Below are 24,684 nucleotides of genomic sequence, written 5' to 3'. Positions count from 1 at the left end.
TGGAAACTGAAACTACAGAAGCCTGCTAGGGCCTTTTATACAGGGGTGGTCACTGCCGGTACTGCAGTCTGAGACCAGTTATTCCCTTAAAGGTACATACACAACACCTTCTGTAAGAGGTGATCTCCACCCCAGCCAGGAGCAGGCCCAATTTACTCTTGAAGGACTCCTAGCTGGCAGCCTGTTCCCGAGGTCTCCACTAATCCCTGTGAATAGAACCATCTCCTGAAATCGAACACAGAATTAGAACACAAGAAGTAGGAGCAGGACCAGGCTACACGGCCCCTGGGCCCGCTCCGCCACCCATAGGGCCATGACCGATCCGAACCTAGCCTCATGTCCGATTTCCTACCCGCTCCCCGTAACCCCTAATTCCCCTTCTAGGAAATTGTCTATTTCTGTTTTAAATTTATTTAATGATGTAGCTTCCACAGCTCTCTGGGGCAGCAAATTCCACAGACCTACCACCCTCTGAGTGAAGAAGTTTCTCCTCATCTCAATTTTGAAAGAGCAGCCCCATATTCTAAGATTATGCCCCCTAGTTCTAGTTTCACCCATCATTGGGAACATCCTCACCGCATCCACCCGATCAAGCCCCTTCACAATCTTATATGTTTCAATAAGATCGCCTCTCATTCTTCTGAACTCCAATGAGTAGAGTCCCAATCTACTCAACCTCTCCTCATATGTCAACCCCCTCATCCCCGGGATTAACCTAGTGAACCTTCTTTGTACTGCCTCGAGAGCAAGTATGTCTTTTCTTAAGTATGGACACCAAAACTGTATGCAGTATTCCAGGTGCGGTCTCACCAATACCTTGTACAACTGCAGCAATACCTCCCTGTTTTTATATTCTATCCCCCTGGCAATAAAAGCCAACGTTCCATTGGCCTTCTTGATCACCTGCTGCACCTGCATACTAACTTTTTGTGTTTCGTGCACCAGGACCCCCAGATCCCTTTGTACTGCAGTACTTTCCAGTTTCTTGCCATTAAGATAATAACTTGCTCTATGATTTTTCCTGCCAACGTGCATAACCTCACACTTTCCAGTATTATATTCCATCTGCCACAGCTCTGCCCACTTACTTAGCCTGTTTATGTCCCTTTGCAGGTTTTTTATGTCCTCCTCACTCACTACTTTCCCTCCCATCTTTGTATCATCTGCAAACTTTGATATGTTACACTCGGTCCCTTCCTCCAAATCGTTAATATAGATTGGTGGGGGTGGGGGTGTGGGGGGTCTGTCTGCAGCTCTTTTCACTTCATCTATGGCACTCGGCAAGCTTGCTGTTCCCACACCCCCAGCTCTCGGTCCAATGCCAGAGTCGGCGGCAGCAGCAGCTGATTGTGTTTCCAACACTCGCTCGCTTGGGGGGAGTCAGCTGCCGTTTGTTTGGCTGCAAGCTTGCTCCTGCTCTGCACCCTCCACTTCCATTTCACCATGGTCCAAGTAACAGACCAGACGATGTGGTGGGGCAGCAACGGTACGAAGACACCCTGCCAGATTCCGCAGTTGATGCAGCACTTCCTGCCGTGAAAGTTGTAGGAAGCTCATTTTTAAAGAGGGGATTTCAATATGCAGGTAAAGCGAGATGGTTAAAGGTAGAGTAAGCGAAACAGAACCCGAAATTCTTTCTCGATGCGCGTTGCACCAATTAAACTCCTGGATAAAATATAACATTTTCAACGGTTCAAAGTGCTCATTCACACAAATAAAAGCAAAATACTCCGGATGCTCGAAATCTGAAATAAAAAAAGAAAATGCTGGAAATACTCAGCCGGTCAGGCAGCATCTGTGGAGAGAGAAACAGAGGTAACGTTTCAGGTCAATGACCTTTCATCAGAACTGGAAAAAGTTAGAGATGAACAGTTTTTAAGCAATGGGCAGGAGGTGGGAGGAAAGAAACAAGTTCATTCACACCTTATTGATTGTATTGTACTCCAGGTACGCTCCATATCTTGCCACTTTCTTTGGCAGCATTCAGCTTTCCGGAATCCTTAAAACGACAGGCCTGCTCTTCTAATCTCATCCTTATCCGGGAATACTGTATTGTGCTACATTATACTGGCCATTATGTATAACGGGCAAATCGCGTTGACACAAACGTGCCCGCTATAAGCGGTGGGAACGGTACTTTTCACTTGTTTTCCACAAAAGCCTCTTGCCTCCATCTAATTTCTTTCAGGCAGTGTCTTTACGAACACTCCACAGAAAATGTTCTTGGGGCTATGATTTTGTGAGATGTGCTGATGGCCCAATAAAAAGTGACGAAGCTGATCGGAGTTGCAGTGGATGAGTGAGTTTCATCCAGCCCTAAAACACAAACCCAGGGGCAGACTGCATGTAAGCCCACTGCTCATGGCTCTGGGCTAGCAGGCTTGACTTCGTTGATTAAACAATCTAGTTATCAGTGGCAGCTTTGATAACCGAATGTTTGACTTGGAAATATGTCAAGTAACATGTTGGCTTGGATTTTCAGGTCAGCAGCAAATGAACGGTGCTCGCTGTTCACCTCACTGACAGCTGCCCACAAAGTTTTCGTGGGCTTTTGGGTACAGACTTGCTTTGATCTTGCGTCTGATCCAGCACAGTGCCCTCTACAGGGCATCTGTGGTGTCTGTGAGCAGGTCAAGACAGAGTGAGGCTCTTCAACCAATCAAATTGAAGAATCCGCACCAAGCCACGCAGTGGGTAATTTTAACCCTCAAAAATGGGTTTGGGTAAAAATGTTTTAAATCTCAAACCCGACCCCAACCCACCTCTGTCCGGGTTTAACGGAGGTGGGACAGGGATCGGACAGCCAACCCACTCCCAGGAAGCAGGTTGGCCATTTAAATATTATAATGAGGCTGGGAATCTTGCATTGAAACTGTTTTGCAGTTTTAACCCTGGCTGGTTGGGTTTCCCAGGCCTCGGGAAACCCGGCACATCAAGGGAGGCGAGGACAGCTTCGGGGAAAATGTAAGTGCCCTTACAGCTCTGCTCGTAGGCCAGGAGGAGCAAGAGTGTTTCCACCCCCCCCCCGACACCCCCAAGCTTACCTGCTTCCCTGGCATCGCGCCACCTCCCCAACAGACCCTACCCCATCCAAAGACTCCCCTAATCGGGGGGCAGAGATTGGAACTGCCCCACACTCCCGCTAGCACAGCAGCAGGTTCCTCCCTGTCCGACTGGGAGCCAACCCAACTCTGGCTTCCAGGTGGAGAATCTGGTTTCCTGACCGAAACTCCACCCCCGCCTGGAAAACCCCTCCCCTATCAATATCGGGCCGTAGAGTCTAAACCAGGAAGTATAATGCAGTAAGTCGTTTAGGCTATTGTAGTTCAACATTCCATTGGCTTTGTTGGTTGTTGCTTTACACTGGCATTAAGTCTACTAAACTCCAAGATCAATTTAACCATTGGAAACTTCAACACCATTCATGGAGTATGGGTGCCGAATATTTTTTCTTGTGTGTAGCACTTTATTTGCATTCAATTTCACTTGCATATTTTGTCCAACTAATTTGATAGCTTGTTCAAAGAGCCGGCATAGGAACAATGGGCCAAATGGCCTCCTTCTGTGCTGTATGATTCAATGACTAACTAACACACCTATCATTTCTGAGCTGTCTTTTGCTGATACTATTGCGCCTCCTTGTTTGGTATTATCTGCAAATTTGGGGGGCTTAATTCAGTTGATTTGCGCCTCCCGTTAGCGTCCCTAAGAGGGAGCTAACGGGGCGCAAATCAACTAGCGCCTGGGCACGGTGCCGCTAACGCCCCCCACGAAATTCAGCGGGAGGTTAGAGGTGGCACTAACCGTTAGCGTGGCGCTGCGCCGCCGGTGATGGCATAATCGCCATGCGCAGCACCCCGCTCGCGCCCCGGCTGTAATACTGGGTGAAGCCCCCCGACTTACCGCCGGACGCTCTGTCCGCCGGGGCCAGGGGGACCTACCTGCAGCCAGGGCGGCGCTAGTTAAAGGGGAGGTGGCGGGCGGCCATTTTTGTTGCTGGGCACCTGCCACACCTGCCCCTGTTGCTGTCCCCAGCCCCCATGAAGCCCCCCCGCGGGATGCCGGCTGCTGAGTGCCGGGCTCGTTTACCGGCACTCCCGATCCCTGGTGGTCTAGCTGAGCCCCGGGTTGTGCTGTGCCAGGCCAAGGCCTGCAGTACCGCGGCACGACGTGCTGCAGCGCATATTGGCTCGCAGCGCCGCGATATTGGCTCGCAGCGCCCCCAAGCGGGACGCGGGGCGCTTCCAGTAGCGCCCGTCCTCCCTCTTGGGGCGCTACCTGGGAAAATAATATGCGGGGGCGCTAACTTTTTCGGGGCGAAGGTAGCGCCCCAAAGGGGATCTACCCAATTTTTACCCCTTGATCTCTTTGTATTCATTGAGTTTCTGAATTCAGGCCATTTATGTAGATTAGAAACAGTTGTGGCCCCAGCAAGAGACCCTGAGGTACCCCACTCAGTGCTCCCTCCCAACTCTGACATAACTCCTCGAATGCACACTCGTTTCCTTCCCTTCTTCCAGTTTCTTAGCCACTCCCAGGGTTTAACCTGAATTCCCTGCAGCTATAAGTTCAATTAATAGCCTTTTTTGGGGAACTTTATCAAGAAGCCTTTTGGGTATTGAGGTACACCATGCTACAGTCCACTTGGGTTCTCACGTCCTCAAGGAAGTTGAGGAGCTTGCTCAGGCCGGATCTTCCCCTTCTGAATCCATACTGACTGCTGTTAACTAGGTTATTGGATATAGATGAGCCTCAAATTTACATTCTGATAATTGATTCCATAGGAAGGTTCCAGGTTCAATCCCTGATTTATTCTGATTTAATGGATTTCATTACAATTGGGGCTACATCTAGTGACACCACTATCCCTGGCCAGAATGGCGATGATTGAGTAATTCCCCTGTTAATTACACCTGCAGACCACATTGCTGTAAGTGACTGGGATTGATTTTATGCACATAATTTGTATTATGTAACTATCCTGCACTCACTGCATTTTGCTGGAGAAATAACCCTGCTTTTATCAGGAGATGTTGCTGTAGTTTCAGTTGGCTGTAGTTCGTGGAGACTCTTTATAAATAGATTCTGTTTGCTGAGTAAATAGACGGTTTGCTGTAAGTCCTGCCCTGCCTTCAACTGATTGGCTGACACAGTGGTGTCAACCAACATTCTATACATTTGGTCTCAAAGCCGCTGGGGTAGGGAGGGAAGCAATCAGCCTTCATCCAGCCTCCTCCTCATTGTTCTTCAGTAACTCCTGCTGTTAGGATTCTAGGTATAGATGTCCAGGTTAAATAGGATCAGGATCAGGCTTGGAGCTGATGTCACCAGTGATTTAATAACCCGCTGACACTCCCTACTTGGAGAATGGTTAGTTGGCTGACGTATTGGAAGATGGAGGATGTCCAGTGCTTGTGGAACCTTATCTAAGTGCAGGTCAGCATTTGAAGCAGTGCAGCGAAAAAGACAGATTCAAAAGAAAAAAAGAGAGAAATTCAAATTGAGTTGTTATCACAGCTTATTTCTAATAAAGAAATGAACACATTGTTTGAAATTCAGCAGACTACCTGTTAAAGCTGAGATGGCATCTTCCCAGTCCTTGAATAACGCAATGTTATGGAAACCTTTCTTGCTAAAAAGTACTGCACATCCCCTGGATGTTTGCCAGGATTTTCTGTTGTTTTGGAAGAACCCATTGTCATAAATCGCAACTTCTACAAGAAGTAACTCAGGAAGTACTACTGAATGGCCAGCTGATGGCGCCGTCCGAGGAGTATAAATACTCGGGCGTGGGCCCATCTTGGCCAGAGACAATCTGGAAACAGGAAGCTAGTGACTACTAACTAGACCTCCATGTTTTGTTACAAGTTGATTAAAGCCTTGCTTTATGCACAACCAAGTGCGTAGTGAGTCTTTATTATGTCACCCATTATCATCAGAGCCTCAGGCATGTAGGGGAGAACTGCGCAATCAGCAGTCCATCAGAGCCAAACTACCGAAGTACTTGGATATCTTTCTTACTGCCGTTAACGTGAATGGCACAGGACGTGAAGTGAAAGAATGACACTCTACATAGAATGTACAGCACAGAAAGAGGCCATTCGGCCCAACTGGTCTATGATGCATTTATGCTCCACACGAGCCTCTTCCCGCCCTACTTCATCGAAGCCTGTCAATGTATCCTTCAATTCCTTTCTCCCTCATGTGCTTATCTAGCTTCCACTGGTGTCAGCTGTGGCTCAGTTGGTAGCACACTTGCCTCTGAGTCAGAAGGTTGTGGGTTTAAGTCCCACTCCAGGAACTTGAGCACATAAAACTAGGCTGACACTCCAGTGCAGTGCTGAGGGAGTGCTGCACTGTCAGAGGTGCCATCTTTCAGATGAGACATTAAACCGAGGCACCGTCTGCCCTCTCAGGTGGACGTAAAAGATCCCATGGCACTATTTCGAAGCAGAGCAGGGGAGTTATCCCTGGTGTCCTGGCCAATATTTATCCCTCAACCAACATAACAAAAACAGATTATCTGATCATTATCACATTGCTGTTTGTGGGACCTTGCTGTGCGCAAATTGACTGCTGTGTTTCCTACATTACAACTCCATTTTAAAAGTAATTCATTGGCTGTAAAGTGCTTTGAGACAGCCAGTGGTCGTGAAAGGCGCTATATAAATGCAAGTCTTTCTTTCTTAAATTCACCTATGCTATTCGCCTCAACGACTCCTTGTAGTGAGTTCCTCATTCTAACCACTCTCTGGATAAAGAGAGTGGTTAGAATCAATATAAGACAGTCACTAATAAATCCCTATTGGATTTATTAGTGACTATCTTATATTGATGACCCCTAGTTTTGGACTCCCCACAAGTGGAAACATTTTCTCTACAGTTACCTAACGAACCCCTTTTAATTTTAAAGACTAGGTCATCCCTCAGCCTTCTCTTTTCTAGAGAGAAGAGCTCCAGCCTGTTCAATCTTTCCTGATAGATATAACCTCTTATATTAAATGGACCATACCTCCTGAAACAGACGGACCTCCTGAAACAGATGGATACTTTGGGTGTCCAGTGGTGGGCCCCTTTCAAAATGTCGCCGACCTCTTTGCTGGTGTTAACTGGTCAGTAAGTCTACCGATGACACTTTGAGGCTGTTCCTGCCCTGTTAATGCCAGGCGAGAGAAGTTAAAATGAACCCCTATGAAGTCTTTGGGGAGCCATTTTTAGTTTTGGGGAAGATGGGAACAAAGGTGTGGACAAATTTTAATTAACATGGAACTCCGGATGCAAGAAACTAAAGAGGGAAGATTGCCTCTTGATGCAGCACATCACAAGGGACCAGAGAAGATATTTAGTAGTGACCCTGTGTAAGAACATAAAAGAAAGGGCATGGAGCATGAAGAGGCCATCAAGCCCAATCCTCCCACAGAGCTTGTAAAATTGCCCTATTAGGGATCCCACCCCACTTGATTAATCTTCTGAGGGAGCATTTGACAAAATGTCACCTTCCTTCCAGAAGTAATGGAACAAATCCCCATGATACCTATCTTACCTCTCAAATTCCACTCTCAGTCTGGTTGCTTTTTGCACCTGACTTGTCCATTTTATCAGCAGCACAGTAACAATTTACTCCACACATTATTTCATTGTCTTTAACTTTCCATAACGAAGTGTCTCTGATTGGGGGAGCGGGGGAAGTGGGTGTAATTTTGACCTAACCCACCCAGTGAGAAACTAATGGAATTAGATCAGCGACCGTTTTACACCCCACCCAATTTTACTTTCCTTTGAAGTCAACTCCCAACCTACAGTGACCTTTCTTCACCCCTGACTTTTGGAGTAGAAATTGGTATGTGTTGCGCCAGTGTTTTAGGGGTGTAAAACCACCAACCTTCCTGGTCTATTTTTAGTGCATTTACTCAGAGCCATCTCTCACCATCTATATTTTCTGTAATTGCATTTTGTTTGTGATTACCAGGTATGCATTGTACAGAAGAAAGACTCAAAGAAGATGTACGCTATGAAATACATGAACAAGCAGCAGTGTGTAGAACGTAATGAAGTGCGGAATGTATTTAAAGAGTTGCAGGTTATGCAGGGTCTGGAGCACCCATTTCTTGTTAATTTATGGTGAGTAACTGCTGTTTTTAAGATGTATTTCATTGTCCTCTGCTGAATTTCATATAGCTGATGCACTGGTGTGAATCTCCTCAGTTGTATTGGTTACTCACTAATGCTTTGGTACAGTCTACAATACCAATATTTACCTGTCTCTAATCTATAGATCCTATTTATCCATCTCTATTCTATATATCCTATTTACCTATCTCTATTCTACAGATCCTATTAACCTATCTTTTACCAATCTCTATGCTATAGATCCCATTTACCTATCTCTACCAATATTCTGTGTATCCTGGGTTGAGGTCCAAATTTCTACCACACGTGCTTTGGGCATTCCAAGATACTAACACATAAACACCCAATGCAATGCCAACACTGCGAATAGCACAAAAAAGTAAATTGAAGATAAAGATCTTTAAAGAAAATTGTGCAATTGTTTTACACTTTAGTGTGTGTATATTACAAGAGAGAAATAGTTGGCAGGCAATAAGAAGCAAGGCTCCAGTTCACCAGAGTGATTTTGATGCAGTTGACTAAAAGTTCATTTTCTGAAATCAGTTTGAGGCCAGTTATAATGCATTGTTTCAGTCCAAGTAAAATGGTGTTGGCTTCACGTTTGAAGTGTAGTTCTGATGTGAAATAATCCAAATTGTATTTAGGCAAGAGGTGTGATATCAGTTCCTTACCCTCTATGTCCCTCCACCTCCCTCAACCTCCCTTCCATGACCTCTCCACTTTCCTTCATTGCCCTCCCATGACCTCTCCACCTCCCTCCCATGACCTTTCCACCTCCCTCTATCTCCCTCCCAAGATCCCTCCACCTCCCTCCCATGACTTTTCCACCTCCCCATGACCTCTCCACCTCCCCATCTCCCTCCACCTCCCTCCCATGACCTCTCCACTTCCCTTCATCTCCCTCCCAAGTCCTCCCTCCATCTCTCTCCCATGACCTCTCCACCTCCTTCCCATGACCTCGCCACCCTCCCTTCATCTCCCTCCAAAGACACCGCCACCTCCCTCCCATGTCCTCCCTCCACCTCCCTCCTGTAACTTTTCCATCTCCCTCCCAAGATCCCTCCACCTCCCTCCCATGATCTCTCCACCTCCCTCCATCTCCTTCCCAAGACCTCCCTCCATCTCCCTCCCAAGACCCCTCCACTTCCCTCCGTCTCCCTCTACCTCCCTCCACCTCACTCCCAAGCCCCCTCCACCTTCCATCTCCTTTAAAAATCCTTCTCAAATCCATGTCTTTTGTTACCCCTTTGAGACTCTTTCCCCAGGATTGATGTTCCGTTCACCTTGCTATTACTCTGTAAAGTGCCTTGCTACATTTTGTACATTAAAGGCACGATATAAATACAGATAGTTGTTGATATGAGGGAGCTCTTAACGCATCAGACAAATTATTCTGGTGTTGTGGTAAATATTATTTGATGGCCATGTGAAATGATTTCCCGGATTGCGGTTTGTCTGTGTTTGGTGTGGTGTGGTGTATGGAAGCCCAGTTGCTGAACAGAGCCTATGCAATGTGTGAACAGCAGCCCTTCCTTAGGCTGTGCTGTAATTTGAAATTTGTGACTCTCCTTGAAACACACTGAATCATTGATGTGTTTCTATACAAGTCCAGAGAAAACCAGCCGATTTTACAGTTAGTGAACAAAGGACAGGAAATTCCTGTCCTCACTAATTTTAGAGAAAAAGTAGACCTGAGTTTATAAAGTGATATTCTAAAGTGAACGAATTTCAGCCCTAAAGTGTCATGGGCAGATTCATATCACAGTATGCAATGTTAAATTAATGACTGGTATGTGAGAGCTTGTTGTAAGCTAGTCTGGAAGGGGAATAATATGACACACATATGAAAGGTTTTGCATTTATAAGAACATAAGAAATAAGAGCAGGAGTAGGCCAGACGGCCCCTCGAGTCTGCTCTGTCATTCAATAAGATCATGGCTGATCATTGACCTCAACTCCACTTTCCCACCCAAACTCCATGGCCTAGAAATTCATTGTAGCCACTTTTGGGGCGTTAAAGTCGGGCGACCGCTAAAGTTTGCGCCCGCCGCCAAATCGAGGCCACTTCTGCGATATTCATTAGCTTCGCCCTAAGAGTTTGCTCGAGCGCTAAAACTGGTGCTGGACGCCTCTCTTTAGGCGCTAAGCCGGAGGTGCTGAGCGAGAGCGCCCAGGCCGGGCGCAGCGCAGGTGCAGCCATCTCGTGATTGACAGCAGACACCCTGGCGCCGGCCAGCTTTTAAGGGGGAAGGGTCGACTTTGTCTGCTGCCACGCCCTGGATAGTGGAGCCCTCCAGCTAGGCCTGAACACTGCTGCTGGACCCAAATAGTGCCTGAAGCCATGCAGAGGGCCCGTGAACGAGTGCAGCGCTTCTCAGAGCGTGATCTGAGTGTACTGGTTGGTGGTGTGGAGAAGAGGCGCCATATTTTGTACCCGGACAATGGCAGGAAGGTGCCGCTCCGCGCCTACCGGAGAGCCTGGAGGCATGTCGCCAGCAAGGTGTCAGCCAACAGCGAGGTCCCCAGGACCGGTGTCCAATGCCGCAAAAAGTTTAATGACCTCACGCGGATTGTCAGGGTGAGTACCCTTTCCAGTGACCTCCTCATCCTTGCATGTGCACCTCACATTATGGGCAAAGGGACCTGAAAGCCCTAATGGCCAGCCCTCATCCAGCAGCTATGGAACAGGCATGAACATCAATTGCACATTCTGCACTTAACACACTGGCCAAGCTATTCCACCATGGGAGGCAGTGCACACAAGATCAGGGCGACACACTGGCCAGGCTCTTCCACCATGGGAGGCAGTGCACACAAGATCAGGGCGACACACTGTACTTAGAGGCCGTCCTTTCTCTTGCAGGCCAAGCTGGCTAATAATCGGAAGAGCCGGACTGCGACCGGGGGAGGCCGACCCCAGATCCAGCCGCTCACCGAGCTTCAACATCGCGTGGAGCGCATCATGGGTGCCCGGGTGATTGGCCCTGTTGCATGTGGAGATGCCGACCCTGTTCTGGGCACCAATGGTAAGGACATCCACGTTTGGACCTCTCTCGTCCCACTTGCGCATCAGATCTACATCCTTTGCCACTGTCCGACCAATGCGCTGAATGCCACCACTCATGCATCCCTCGCTGACGCCCTCTCCTCACTCTAAAGCTACTCTTGTGCCTTCCTGGTTTCAGATGGTGAGGAGGAGGTCCCTGAACTTGCCAGTGACAGCCCCTCAGAGGAGGAGGAGGAGCAAGAGGAAGGCGGCCCATCAGGGGAACCCTCAGCCGTGGCAACCCATGCCAATGTAGGGGACACGTCTTCCCTGGAGGGGAGCGTCGCGGAAGTGTCGGAGGGGAGGGGAGCTCATGGGACCTGCGGCCTGCAGAAACGCGGGAGGGGGGTGCCAGCTCGGCGGCCTTCTCCCCAGAGGGGGGAAGGGTCGGAGGGGAGTCCAATTGCTGGGCCCAGCGGCCTCCAGCAATGCAGAAAGGGTCGGCCAGCTCGGCGGCCTTCTCCCCAGAGGGAGAGTCCGGCCTCCAGTCCAGAGATGGTCTTCGCCGAGGAGATGGAACGCCTCGAGGACTTGTCCGCGGACTCGGAGCGCCGGCACACGGAGCTCATGGGGGTAGTGGCACGGTTGCCTGAGGCCATCGAGTCCCTCTCTCGGAGTGTCACCGACGTCGGGGCCTCACAGGCCATCAGTTTGGCGGAATTCGGGGCAGAGCAGGCAGCGAGTCGGGCGGCATTCGGGGCAGATCAGGCAGCGAGTCGTGCGGCATTCGGGGCAGCTCAGGCAGCGAGTGGGCAGCTGATCAGTGGTGCCGTGCAGTCACTGGGTGCTCTGATGAGGTCACTGAACAGGTCAACACGGGCACTCACTGCTGCCACACTCGCTGTGTCAGCCAGGCATCGCCAGGGCACCCGGCGCGCTGCAGCAGCACAGCGGTCTGTCCCTCGGCAGATTGGTGCGCATGCTGCAGTGCTGGCCCGGGCGACTGCCAGTGTCTCAGGCGACCAGCGAGCGCCTGCCATCCGCCAGCTTGCCCCCATTCCTCCAGCCGCCACTGCCACTCCCCCAGTGGAGCTGCCAGGAGCTGCTGCAGTGACTGATGCTGGCCAGCCACAGCTGCAGCATTCAACAGCCGCCCGCTCGACGGCCAGACCTCGACTAGGCCGACCCCCAAGGGCATCTGCCGTCACGACATGTGCCCCTCTGGAGCCTGCCCCCAGCCTTGCAGCAGCCAATGGCCTTACTTTGAGGAGGAGCAGCAGGGCGGGCAGGGGCCACACAAAGATGGCCAAGGCATCGACCTAGCGGGCCAAAAAGTCGAATGTGTGGCCAGTTGTGTTTGTTTTTTGAGGCCGAGAATTGGATGTGTGTTTTTTGAGGCCGAGAATTGGATGTTTGTTTTTTGAAGGCCGAGGATGTGATGTTTGTACTTTACGAAGTCCGAGGATGACGGCCATTTTAGTTGCAGTGTTTTGTTAATCCTCTCCAGGTTGTGGGAGCGAGTAATGTGTTTGAGTGTTTTTTGGGGGTTTCGTCTGTTTTTGGTTTTCATGTGGGAAGGGCCCTGAGTTTGTACAATAAAGCATTTTATTTATTAACATTGTCCATGTTTGATCTTTGAAGTGTTTGTTGCCTTAACCGGCTGAGGGCTTGCGGAGCGGCTGCAATCATGTTCTTTATTTGGCACAAGGCATTCCCTGACAGGGGGCCTAGAAGTGATGTTCAATAAGCCGCCGACGGGCGGCCCTTGGACCTTGTGCCTCCCTCCTGGGCTGATACTCCTCGTCCTCCTCCTCCTCATGCTCCTCCTGCTCCTCCTCCTGAGGTGGGGGTCCAACGTGAGGTGGCAGTGCCTGAGTCCTGCGGATAGCCAGTTTGTGCAGCATGCAGCAAACGACGACGAATTGGGAGACTCGGTCCTGCGAATACTGGAGGGCTCCCCTGGAGCGATCGAGACAGCGGAACCGTTGCTTGAGGATGCCGATTGTTTGTTCTATGATGTTCCTAGTCGCTTGATGGCTCTCGTTGTATGCCTCTTCAGCAGGGGTCGTGGGCGCGCGGAGCGGGGTCATGAGCCAGGTACACAAAGGATAGCCTTTGTCCCCGATAAGCCATCCTCTTGGGGGAGGCTGTGCCTGGAACATGTCAGCCACAGTTGTCTGTCGCAGGATAAAGGCATCGTGGCTGCTGCCTGGAAAGCGGGCATTGACAGCTAGGATGCGCTGCCTGTGGTCACACACCAGCTGTACGTTGAGGGAATTGTAGCCCTTCCGGTTGCGGTAATCCTCGGCATGCTCCAGAGGTGCCCGCAAAGCCACATGCGTGCAGTCAATGGCGCCCTGCACCATGGGGAAGCCCGCTATTCTTGCAAATCCCACTGCACGCTGCTGCTGCTTGTCCAGGGTCATGGGGAAGGAGATGAATTGATGTCTCCTTGTGAAAAGGGCTTCGGTCACCTGGCGGATGCAGCAATGCACGGCGAACTGGGAGATGTTAGCGATGTCCCCAGCAGCGGATTGGAAGGAGCCGGTGGCATAGAAGTTGAGAGCCACCGTCACCTTCACTGCCACCGACAGAGACGTCCTGCGCATCAGCTGTGGCTGCAGATCTCTGCGAAGCAGCTGGCAGATGTCTGCAACCACCTCCCTTCTGAATCGCAGCCTCCTTACACACATCGCGGCAGACATGGTCAGATAGGAGGACTGCTGGCGGTATACCCTGGGTGGGTAAGGCCTCAGTTGGCGACGCCTGTTGCCCCCTCTGCGTCTAGCCAGGGCTGCCACTCTCTCACGGCGCCTGTAAGCCCTTCTGGCATAAGGCTGAAAGTCAGCGTTGGCACCCAATGCAGCCCCCATTATATGCTGGGAAACAATGAGCTCTCAATGAAGGCAAAGATAATTGCTAAGCTCTGGCCTGAGCCAAAAATACCTGTCCTAGTGTTGGTCCAAACCAGTAAGCTCTCCTCCTTGGTCTCTCTCCAAAAAACCGTTGCACAAGAGTGAATGCTGCAAAATGGCTGCCCTTTATGGTGCAGGGTAAGTGCCCTTTAATTAGTGCTCCCCGCGGCCCGCCTCGGCTGTGTACCGTTCCACTTCACAGTCGTTCGGGCCGCCCGGCGCACAATGGGGCGGCGCGAGTGAAGTTCCGGGTCGGGGCGCACAAAGGGCGTTGCACTAGTAAATGACGTCATGATCTGCGCGCGCAGCAGGGCGCGCGCTAAGACTTTGCGCTGGCGCTAAATGTGTACTGAAGTTGGGGCGAGGCGCAGATCGCGCTGCGCCCGGGCGCTAAGCGCCTAGCGCTCGAGATCTACTCCTCCTAAGGCGCTAACGGCTGGCGCGCCCAACTGAATTTCTAGGCCCATATCCCTTGATTCCCCTAGAGTCCAAATATCTATCTATCTCAGCCTTGAATATACTAAAAGACTCAGCATTCACAGCCCTCTGGGGCAGAGAATTCCAAAGATTCACAACGTTCTGAGTGAAGAAATTCCTCCTCAACTCGATCTTAAATGGCCGACCCCTTATCCTGAGACTATGCCCCCTAGTTCTAGACACTCCAGCCAGAGGAAACAACCTCTCAGCATCTACCCTGTCAAACCCCTTCAGAATCTTGTATGTTTCAATGAGATCATTCTTCTAAACTCCAGGGAGTACAGGCCAATTCTACACAATCTCTCATCATACGACAGCCCTCTCATCCCAGGAATCAATCTAGTGAACCTTCGTTGCACCGCCTCCAAGGCAAGTATATCCATCCTTAGATAAGGAGACCAAAACTGTGCACAGTACTCCAGGTGTGGTCTCACCAAGGCCCTGTACAATTGTAGCAAGACTTCCTTACTCTTATACTCCAACCCCCTTGCAATAAAGGCCAACATGCCTTCCTTATTGTTTGCTGTACCTGCATGCTAGCTTTCTGTGTTTCTTGCACGAGGACACCCAAATCTCTCTGAACACCAACATTTGAAAGTTTCTCACCATTTAAAAAATATTGGCCTAGAAATTCAGTTGTTTGCGCCAGCCACTAGCGCCTTAGGAGGAGGTGAAGTGGGGCGCTAAGCGGCTAGCGCCCGGGCGCAGCGCGATCTGCGCCTCTCGCGAACTTCAGTTAAGATTTAGCAGCGGTGCAAAACCTTTGCGCGCACTCAGCTGCGCGCGCAGATCCTGACGTCATTTCATGGTGCAACGCCCTTTGTGCGCCCCGAACCGGAAATTCAGTGGCGCCGGCCTATTGTGCGCCTGGCGCCCCAGCGACTGGTAGAGGGGAACGGTTCCCAGTCGCTGCGGGGGGCGCTAATTAAAGGGGACTCCTCCTGCAGTATAAATGGCAGCCATTTTGCACCACTCCTTCTTTGTGAGAGACGGATCTTTGGAGAGAGACAAAGGTAGAGAGCTTTCTGGTTTGGCTCAACACTCGCACAGGTACTTGTGGCTTCAGGCCACAGCTTTGCACTTGTCTTTAACTTCAGTGTCATAGCATTGATTGGAAACATATAATGGGGGCTGCAATGGGTGGAAACGTTGGGCTTCTCCATTGCATTCAAAGGGCTCAGAGACGCCGTGACAGAGTGCCAGTCATGGCCAGACAGAGAAGGGCCAACAGGCGTCGGCAAAGGAGGCCTTACCCACCCAGGGTATACCGCCAGCAGTTCTCATATCTGAACATGTCTGAGGAGCAGTGTGTTCGGAGGCTGCGATTCAGAAGGGCGGTGGTCACTGAGATCTGCCACCTGCTTCGCGGAGATCTGCAGCCACAGCTGAGGAGCAGGACGTCTCTGTCGATGGCAGTGAAGGTGACGGTGGCTCTCAACTTCTATGCCACCGGCTCCTTCCAATCCGCTACTGGGGACATTTCCAACATCTCCCAGTTTGCGGTACATTGCTGCATCCGCCAGGTGACCAATGCCCTTTTCAGAAGGAGACGTCAGTTCATCTCCTTCCCCATGACCGTTGACAAGCAGCAAGAGCGTGCAATGGGCTTTGCAGCATTAGCGGGCTTCCCCATGGTGCAGGGCGCCGTTGACTGCACGCATGTGGCTTTGCGGGCACCTCTAGAGAATGCCGAGGATTACCGCAACCGGAAAGGCTACCATTCGCTCAACGTGCAGTTGGTGTGTGACCACAGGCAGCTCATCCTAGCTATCAATGCCTGCTTTCCAGGCAGCAGCTACGATGCCTTCATCCTGCGCCAGACTTTTGTGGTAGACATGTTCGAGGCCCAGCCTCACCCAGAAGGATGGCTTCTCGGGGACAAAGGCTATCCTTTGTGCACCTGGCTGATGACCCCGCTCCATGCGCCCAGCACCCCTGCTGAAGAGGGATACAATGACAGCCATCAAGCAACCAGGAACATCATTGAGCAAACAATCGGCGTGCTGAAGCAACGGTTCCGCTGTCTGGATCGTTCCGAGGGAGCCCTACAGTACTCGCCTGAGCGAGTCTCCCATTTCGCTGTCGTGTGCTGCATGCTGCACAACCTGGCTATCCGCAGGACTCAGCAACTGCCAGCAGACATTGGAGGACCACCAGAGGAGGAGGAGGACCAGCAGAGGAGGGAGGCAGAAAGTGCAAGGGCCGCCCGTCGGTGGCTTATTGCAAGTCGGTTCCAGGCCCCCTCTCAGGGAATGGCTTGTGCCAATGGCAGAAGGTGAATGTAGCCGCTCCACAAGCCCTCAGCCGAGCAGGGCAACCAGGACTTCCAAAAGAAAGCATGGACAGTGCGATTTAAGAAAATGACAAACCAATGGAGAGAAACTCCCCCCAAAAACACAAATACACCGGTCTCGACCTTTACAAGTAAAACAAATATACCAGTCTCGGCCTTTAAATATGAAACAAGAACAGCAGTCTCGACCTTTATATATGAATCAAATACACCAGTCTCGGCCTTTATAAGTAAAACAGATATACCAGTCTCGGCCTTTAAATATGAAACAAATACACCAGTCTCGGCCATTATATATAAAACAAAACATTTGGCCACCACCTTATACATTTTCGCCTGCGAGGGTGATCCGTTTCGCTTCCGTGACTGGCCCCTACCCGCCCTGCAGCTCCTCCTCAATGGGACCCCAGTGGCTGCAGCAAGGCTGGGGGAAGGCTGCTGAGGGTCAGATGGTGAGACGGCAGATGCCCTTGGGGGTCGGTCTGGACCAGCTCTGGGCCTGGAGGGGCCGGCTGCTGACTGCTTCAACTCTGCTTGGGCGGCAGCAGTCTGTGCAACAGCTGGTGGCAACTGCAATGGAGGAGTGACAGTGTTGGCTGCAGGAATGGTGCCAACCTGACAGATCACAGGCACTCCCTGGTCGGCTAATACATTGGCTTGCGCACGGGCCAGCACTGCAGCATGCGCAGCAATCTGCTGAGGCACAGACTGCTGGGGTGCTGCGGCACGGCGAGTGCTCCGGCGATGCCTGGCCGATCCAGCGAGTGTGGCAGCAGTTAGTGCCCGTGTGGCCCTGGTCTGTGTCTGCATGACAGCAGCCAGTGAATGCACGGCACGACTGAGCACTTGGCTAGAAGCCGCCTGTGAAGCAGCGAAGTCCTGCTGTCTCCTAGCCTGGGCTGCCGCGACGTCCTGCAGACTCCTGGCCTGTGCTGCCCCGAATTCCTGCACACTCCTTGCCAGTGACTCTATGGAGTCAGGCATCCTTGCCACTGCAGCCATGAGCTCAGTGTGCCTGCGCTCAGCCTGGGCGCCCATTTCCGCTAGGAGCCGCACCTCCTCTGCGCTCACCGTAGCAGGACTGGAGGCCGCACTCACCCTCCGGGGAGAAGGCTGCCGAGCTTCCCCACCCCTCCCGTGTTGCTGCAGCCCGCTGGTCCTCGGAGCTTCACTATCCTCCGACTCTTCCCCCCTGCTCCCCTCCAGGGAAGACGTGTCACCATCATGGCCATGGGCTGCCTCGGCTGAGGGTGTCCCTGATGGGCTGGCTTCCTCTTCCTCCTCCTCTATTTTTGACTCGGACACAGTGCCAGCTTGAGGGGCCGCCTCCTCACCTGGCGAGTCACCATCTGAAAGCAGGGAGGCACAAGAGTTGCTTTAGAGGACAGGGTGGCAGTGAGGGAGGCATGAGTGCTGCTGTGCACTGCATTGGTTCGATAGTGGCAAAGGATGCTGGTGTGAGGCGCAAGTGGAAAGGGAGAGGTCAAAAAGGTGATGACCTTACCATTGGTGCCCAGAACAGGGTCAGCATCTCCAGTGGCGACGGGGCCACTCAGCCGGCCTGCCATGATCTGCTCCACTTGCTGCTCGAGGTCGCTCAGCTGTTTCAGGTCAGGACGGCCTCCCCTGGTCTGTTGCTGCTGTTTTCTGTTATGCGCCAGCTTGGCCTGCAAGAGAAAGGACCGCCTCCACGTACAGTGTCAAGCCCTGATCTTGCCCGCACTGCCTCCCATGTTCGATTTGCCCTGACAGTGTCAAGCCCTCATCTTGTCCGCACTGCCTCCCATGGTCGAATAGCCCTGACAGTGTCTAAAGTCCTGAATGCGCAAGTGCTTTTCATGACAGTCCCACAGCTGCTGGATGAGGGCTGGCCATTAGGGCTTTCAGACCCGTTTGGCCATAAAGTGAGGTGCACATGCAGGGATGAGGAGGATACTGGAGAGGGTACTCACCCTGACAACCCGAGTGAGGTCGTTGAATTTTTTCCGGCACTGGGTTGGTGTCCTGCCAACCACGCTGTTGGATGTGACCCTGTTTGCCACATCCCTCCATGCTTTCCGATATTCGGCGGGCAGCGGCCTCCTGCCACCCTCAGGGAAGAGGATATGGCGCCTGCGGTCCACTGCGCCAACCAGCAGCCTCAGGTCACCCTCGCCGAAGCACTGTGCTCTCTCCCTGGCCTTCTCCATTCTCCTGGGCGTGGAGCTGTCCAAGAAGCAGTGTTCAGGCCTTGCCTTAGGGCTGCAGTGTGCAGGGCATGGCAGCCAAGCAATTCCACCCTCCCCCTTTAAGTGCTGAACGGTGCCTGACTGTCTGCCCTCAATGAGCAACTCACCACACCTGCACTGCGCCCGCCTTCAGTGTTTGCGCTCCGGATCGCCGGCTTAGTGCCTAATGATAGTCGTGCATCGCCTGCTTTAGCGCAGCAGCAACCTCTTGGGGCGATGCAACTGAATATCGGCGAAGGTGGCGCTAAGTTGCGCTGGGCGCAAAAGTTAGCGAACGCCATGCTGTAGCACCCCAAACGTGGCTATACTGAATTTCTAGGCCATTATGTTTTTCTATTCTTCCTACCAAAGTGAATAACCTCACATTTCCCTGCATTATACTCCATCTGCCACCTTACTGCCCTCTCACTTAGTCTACCTAGTACAAAGGAAGATGGTTGTGGTGGTTGAAGGTCAATCATCACAGCCTCAGGACATCGCTGCAGGAGTTCCTCAGGGCAGTGTCCTAGACCCAACCATCTTCAGCTGCTTCATCAATGACCTTCCCTCCAACATAAGATCAGAAATGGGGATGTTCGCTGATGACTGCACAGTGTCCAGCGCCATTCGCAACTCCACAGATAATGAAGCAGTCCATGCCTGCATGCAACAAGACCTGGATGACGTTCAGGTTTGGGCTGATAAGTGGCAGGTAACATTCGCACCACAGAAGTGCCAGGCAATGACTATCTCCAACAAGCGAGAGTCTAACCACCTCCCCTTGACATTCAATGGCATTACCATCGCCGAATCCCCCACTATCAACATCCTGGGGGTCACCATTGACCAGAAACTTAACTGGACCAGCCACATAAATACTGTGGCAACAAGAGCAGGTCAGGGGCTAGGCATTCTGCGGCGACTGTCTCACCTCCTGACTCCCCAAAGCCTTTCCACCATTTTCAAGGCACAAGTAAGGAGTGTGATGGAATATTCTCCACTTGCCTGAGTGAGTGCAGCTCCAACAACACTCAAGAAGCTCGACACCATCCAGGACAAAGCAGTCCGCTTGATTGGCACCCCATCCACCACCTTAAACATTCACTCCCTCCACCACCGGCGTACCGTGGCTGCAGTGTGTACCATCTACAAGATGCACTGCAGCAACTTGCCAAGGTTTCTTCGGCAGCACCTTCCAAACCCGTGACCTCTTCCACCTAGAAGGACAAGGGCAGCAGGCGCATGGGAACACCACCACCTCCAAGTTCACCTCCAAGTCACACACCATCCTTGTTGTGTATGTACCTTTAAGGGAATAACTGGTCTTAGACTGCAGTACCGGCAGTGACCACCCCTGTATAAAAGGCCCTAGCAGGCTTCTGTATTTTCAGTCTGATGCTGCCTCCTGTTCAGTAAAGTACCTGTTAAACTGTTCTCCCGAAGTCCGTGTATTATTGAGGCGCGAACTTTACAGTGGCGACGAGTAAGTTCGAACTCACCTGCAGTGTGGCATCATCTCACGGGGATCTCACCTGAAAGGAAGGTCTTGGAAGGTCGTAGTCTGAGTAATGTGTGTCGACCGAGGGCAACCGCCCAAAGAATCCATCGGTGTTTGGAGAATTGCGGGAGAGACTGTGGTTCCAGCGAATCGTGCTGGTAGCAGGTAGCGCGCTGACCCTTGCGGACTGCGGCGGGCTCAAGCTCGATCTAGCAGCTCTATAAAACGGGCCGCGCAGCGTCGCCGGGAAAAGAAAACAAGAGAGAGAGGGTGGAGCGCACAGGGCGCGGTCGGTGCTCAAGAACAGGACAGCGGAGAGAAACTAAACGGGGGGGAAGGAAAGCAAGATGCGCCGAAGCTGCAGGTCGCCGCCATTACCCCGTAGAACGCTAGGAGCAGCGTGGCAGTAAGGGGAAGAAGCAAAAGCGCGGGAGGCGCCATTTTATCCCGTTGGGGAAGAAGCAAAAGCGTGGGAGGCGCCATTTTATTCCATTGGGGAAGAAGCAAAAGCGCGGGCGGCGCCATTTTATCCCGTTGGGGAAGAAGCAAAAGCGTGGGAGGCGCCATTTTATTCCATTGGGGAAGAAGCAAAAGCGCGGGAGGCGCCATTTTAAATCGCCCAAGATGCCGAAAAGTGGCAGTATCACTGCTTTCGACAACGAGGTAGAAGACTGGACCACGTATGTGGAAAGAATTGAAGTGTACTGCAAGGCAAATGAGGTGGCCGATGGAAAGAGGGCGTCGGTATTATTAAATCTGATGGGTGCGAGTACGTACGGCCTATTGCGGAATTTAATTACCCCAGCTAAACCAATGGAGAAAAGTTTTGAGGAGATTGTTCATATCTTACAGGAACACCTAAGCCCTACACCACTGCTGATAGCAGAAAGATTCAAGTTCCATAAAAGAAACCAGCACAAAGATGAGAGCAATGCTGACTATCTTATGGAACTACGCAAGTTATCGAAGCACTGCCAGTTCAGAGCAGGACTGGCAGACACCTTACGGGATAAGTTTGTCTGCGGGCTCCAGAGTGAAGGAACCCAGAAACGACTACTTTCAAAAAAGGACCTGACACTAGAACAGGCTTTCAGCGTGGCAGTATCCTACGAAGCAGCAGCACGGGGAGCTGCGGAAATACAACAGAAACCACAAGAATACAGCGCTAACGAAATGGCGTATGGAGCCAAAAAGTGCTATCGCTGCGGCAGAACAACCCATGAGCAGAAGGACTGCTGGTTTAAAGACAAAATATGTAGGCAATGCGGGAAAATTGGACATATAGCAAGAGTCTGCAGGTCGGGAAAGAAGACCAACATGACAAGAACTACTGAGGAACAGTACAGGAAAGTAAACAAACTGACAGATAGTAGTTCAGAAGATCAGGAGAGTGATAAGGACTCCGGGAGCAGGCGACTTAAGTTGTTTAAAGTTACACAATGTGATCACAAAGGAAGGTCACCGAACCATTTGGGTCACCCTCATGATAGCAGGGTCCCCAGTAAAGATGGAATTGGACATAGGATCAGCCCTAACTGTCATGAATCGACGAGACTATGAGCGGCTATTCTCACACGTACCCTTAAAGGACACATCCATTGTATTGAAGACATACACGGGGCAAAAGGTCTACCCCAGAGGAAAAATAAGGGTGCCAGTTGAATATAACGGAAAGGAAACACAGAAACTATACATGTATATACTACGAGATGGAGGATCACCATTATTGGGACGTGAATGGATCCGAAAACGACAATTGGATTGGCATTCCATTCTGGCACTAACTGTGACTGACAAAAAAGATGATGACATCGCACCTGGACGTCTGTCACAAATTCTATCTGACGCGGAAGAGGTGTTCCAACAAGGACTTGGGACTCTAAAAGGAGTAAAGGCAACCATAAAGATTGAGGATAACGCAACCCCAAAATTTTTCAAGGCCAGACCGGTGCCATACGCGATACGCCCAGCTGTGGAAGCTGAACTGGAGAGTCTGGAGCGTTCGGGGGTGCTGTCTAAGGTGGACTGGTGCGAGTGGGCCACACCCATCGTTCCTGTAATGAAGAAAGCATTAAGCAGCATGCCTGGGGAGCCAAGGAAGGTTCGCATCTGTGGGGACTTCAAGGTGACTGTGAACCCAGTCCTGCACACAGTACAGTATCCGCTTCCGCGGATAGAAGATATTTTCACCTCACTATCTGGAGGGAAACGTTTTACAAAGATTGACCTGGCTCAAGCGTATCTACAAATGGAGGTGGAAGAAGCATCTAGGAAATACCTCACGATAAACACTCACAAAGGCCTTTACCAGTACAATCGACTGGTATTTGGGGTAGCATCGGCCCTGGCTATTTGGCAGAGGGCAATGGAACAAGCCCTGCAAGGGATCCCGGGGACCCAGTGTTATTTGGGTGACACCCTGGTTATGTGCGAAAATGACAATGAGCACCTTGCCAACCTGGAACAGGTGCTCATGAGATTGCAGGAATATGGGCTACGAGCCAACCGTCCCAAATGCGAGTTCTTCAGGAGACAAATCTCGTATTGTGGCCACATGATTGATGAGGAAGGGTTGCATAAGTCGCCGGACAAGATTGAGGCTGTAGTCAAGGCTCCAGCACCGGAAAATGTGTCGCAACTGAGGTCGTTCCTCGGGTTGGTGAACTACTACCATAAGTTCTTGCCGAATTTATCTACAATTCTGCACCCACTGAATGCCCTGCTTCAAACTGGTGTAACATGGAAATGGAGTGATGAGTGTAAGTATGCCTTTCAGGAATGTAAATGCCAAATCACTTCAAAAGAAGTATTGGCCCACCACAACCCAACACTACCGATTCGGTTGGCATGTGATGCGTCACCTTACGGCATTGGAGTGGTGCTGTCACACTAATTCCGTGACGGTTCAGAGAGGCCAATAGCGTTTGCATCGCGCTCGCTAACCTCAGCCGAGCGTAACTACGCCCAGATTGACAGGGAGGCCCTCAGCCTGGTGTGGGGGGTGAAGAAGTTCAATCACTATCTGCACGGGCAGAAATTCACCCTACTGACTGATCATCAACCCCTGGTCTCAATTTTTAACCCAAAGAAGGGCGTTCCGGTGATGACGGCGCAACGGCTGCAAAGATGGTCACTTTTTCTAGGGGCACATCAGTATGACATAGAGTACAAAGGTACGAAACAACATGGAAACGCTGATGGGCTGTCGCGCCTACCGTTGCCTACGGCGGAAGAAGCACCTGCAGTGGACCCTGTGGAGATATTCCATGCGACCATAGTCAAATGTTTGCCTGGTACAAACGCAAGTATTGAGAAGGAAACCCGAAATGACCCGACACTCTCTCGGGTCCATGATTTGACGGTGAAGGGATGGCCAGCATATGGTGATTCACTGTTGCCAGCATTCTCGCCAAGGAGAGAACAGCTGTCAGTGTGCCGGGGAACCTTGATGTGTGGATCCCGAGTGGTAATTCCACCCAAGTTGAGAGATAGAGTACTCAATGAGCTTCACGAGGGTCATCTGGGAGGGCTAAAAATGAAGAGCCTAGCCAGGGCGTTTGTGTGGTGGCCGGGAATCGATAAAGAAATTGAGGATATGATCAAGAGATGCACAGGATGCCAGAAGGTCCAAAACGCTCCACCACAGGCCCTGCTACATCCATGGGAGTGGCCCTCATCTCCATGGCAATGGGTACACATTGATTTCGCTGGTCCATTTATGGACTCAATGTTTCTAATCGCTGTGGACGCCCATTCGAAATGGCCAGAGGTCATTAAAATGTCCTCCCCACCACGGAGAATACTATTGCAGTCCTAAGGACCATCTTTGCCAGGAATGGGTTGCCAGAACAGATTTGCTCCGACAATGGCCCACAGTTTGTGTCTGAGGATTTCTGGAGGTTTCTGAAGAATAATGGGGTGAAACATTACACATCTGCCCCATATCATCCAGCCACAAATGGATTGGCTGAGAGGTTTGTTCAGACCTTTAAAAAGGCCATAAAGGCAATGTATAATGACGACATACCACTGCAACACAAGGTGGATAACTTCTTGTTTGCTTACCGGAATGCGACACATGCAGTAACCAACCAAACTCCAGCCGTACTGTTTTTCAACCGGAGACTAAGATGTCGCTTGGATTTGCTCAAACCAAACATAAGATGAGATGTTGAGGA

At 51.1% G+C, this 24,684-nt stretch overlaps 1 protein-coding gene across 1 annotated transcript in view; it reads left to right on the top strand.

The window, feature by feature from the left end:
- The window catches only part of LOC147113767 (serine/threonine-protein kinase 32A-like), a 653,668-nt gene that overhangs the window by 166,626 nt on the left and 462,358 nt on the right, over positions 1 to 24,684 (top strand). The window contains exon 3 of the mRNA XM_085995084.1: positions 7,970 to 8,121. Coding sequence (XP_085851210.1) covers positions 7,970 to 8,121 — 152 coding nt within the window. The remainder of the gene's footprint in view (positions 1 to 7,969; positions 8,122 to 24,684) is intronic.

This window comes from Somniosus microcephalus, chromosome 8 (assembly GCF_052327205.1).
Source record: "Somniosus microcephalus isolate GS21.2 chromosome 8, FLI_Smic_1.0, whole genome shotgun sequence".
Classification (NCBI taxonomy): domain Eukaryota; kingdom Metazoa; phylum Chordata; class Chondrichthyes; order Squaliformes; family Somniosidae; genus Somniosus; species Somniosus microcephalus.
This window is presented reverse-complemented; position numbering and strand designations above follow the sequence as displayed.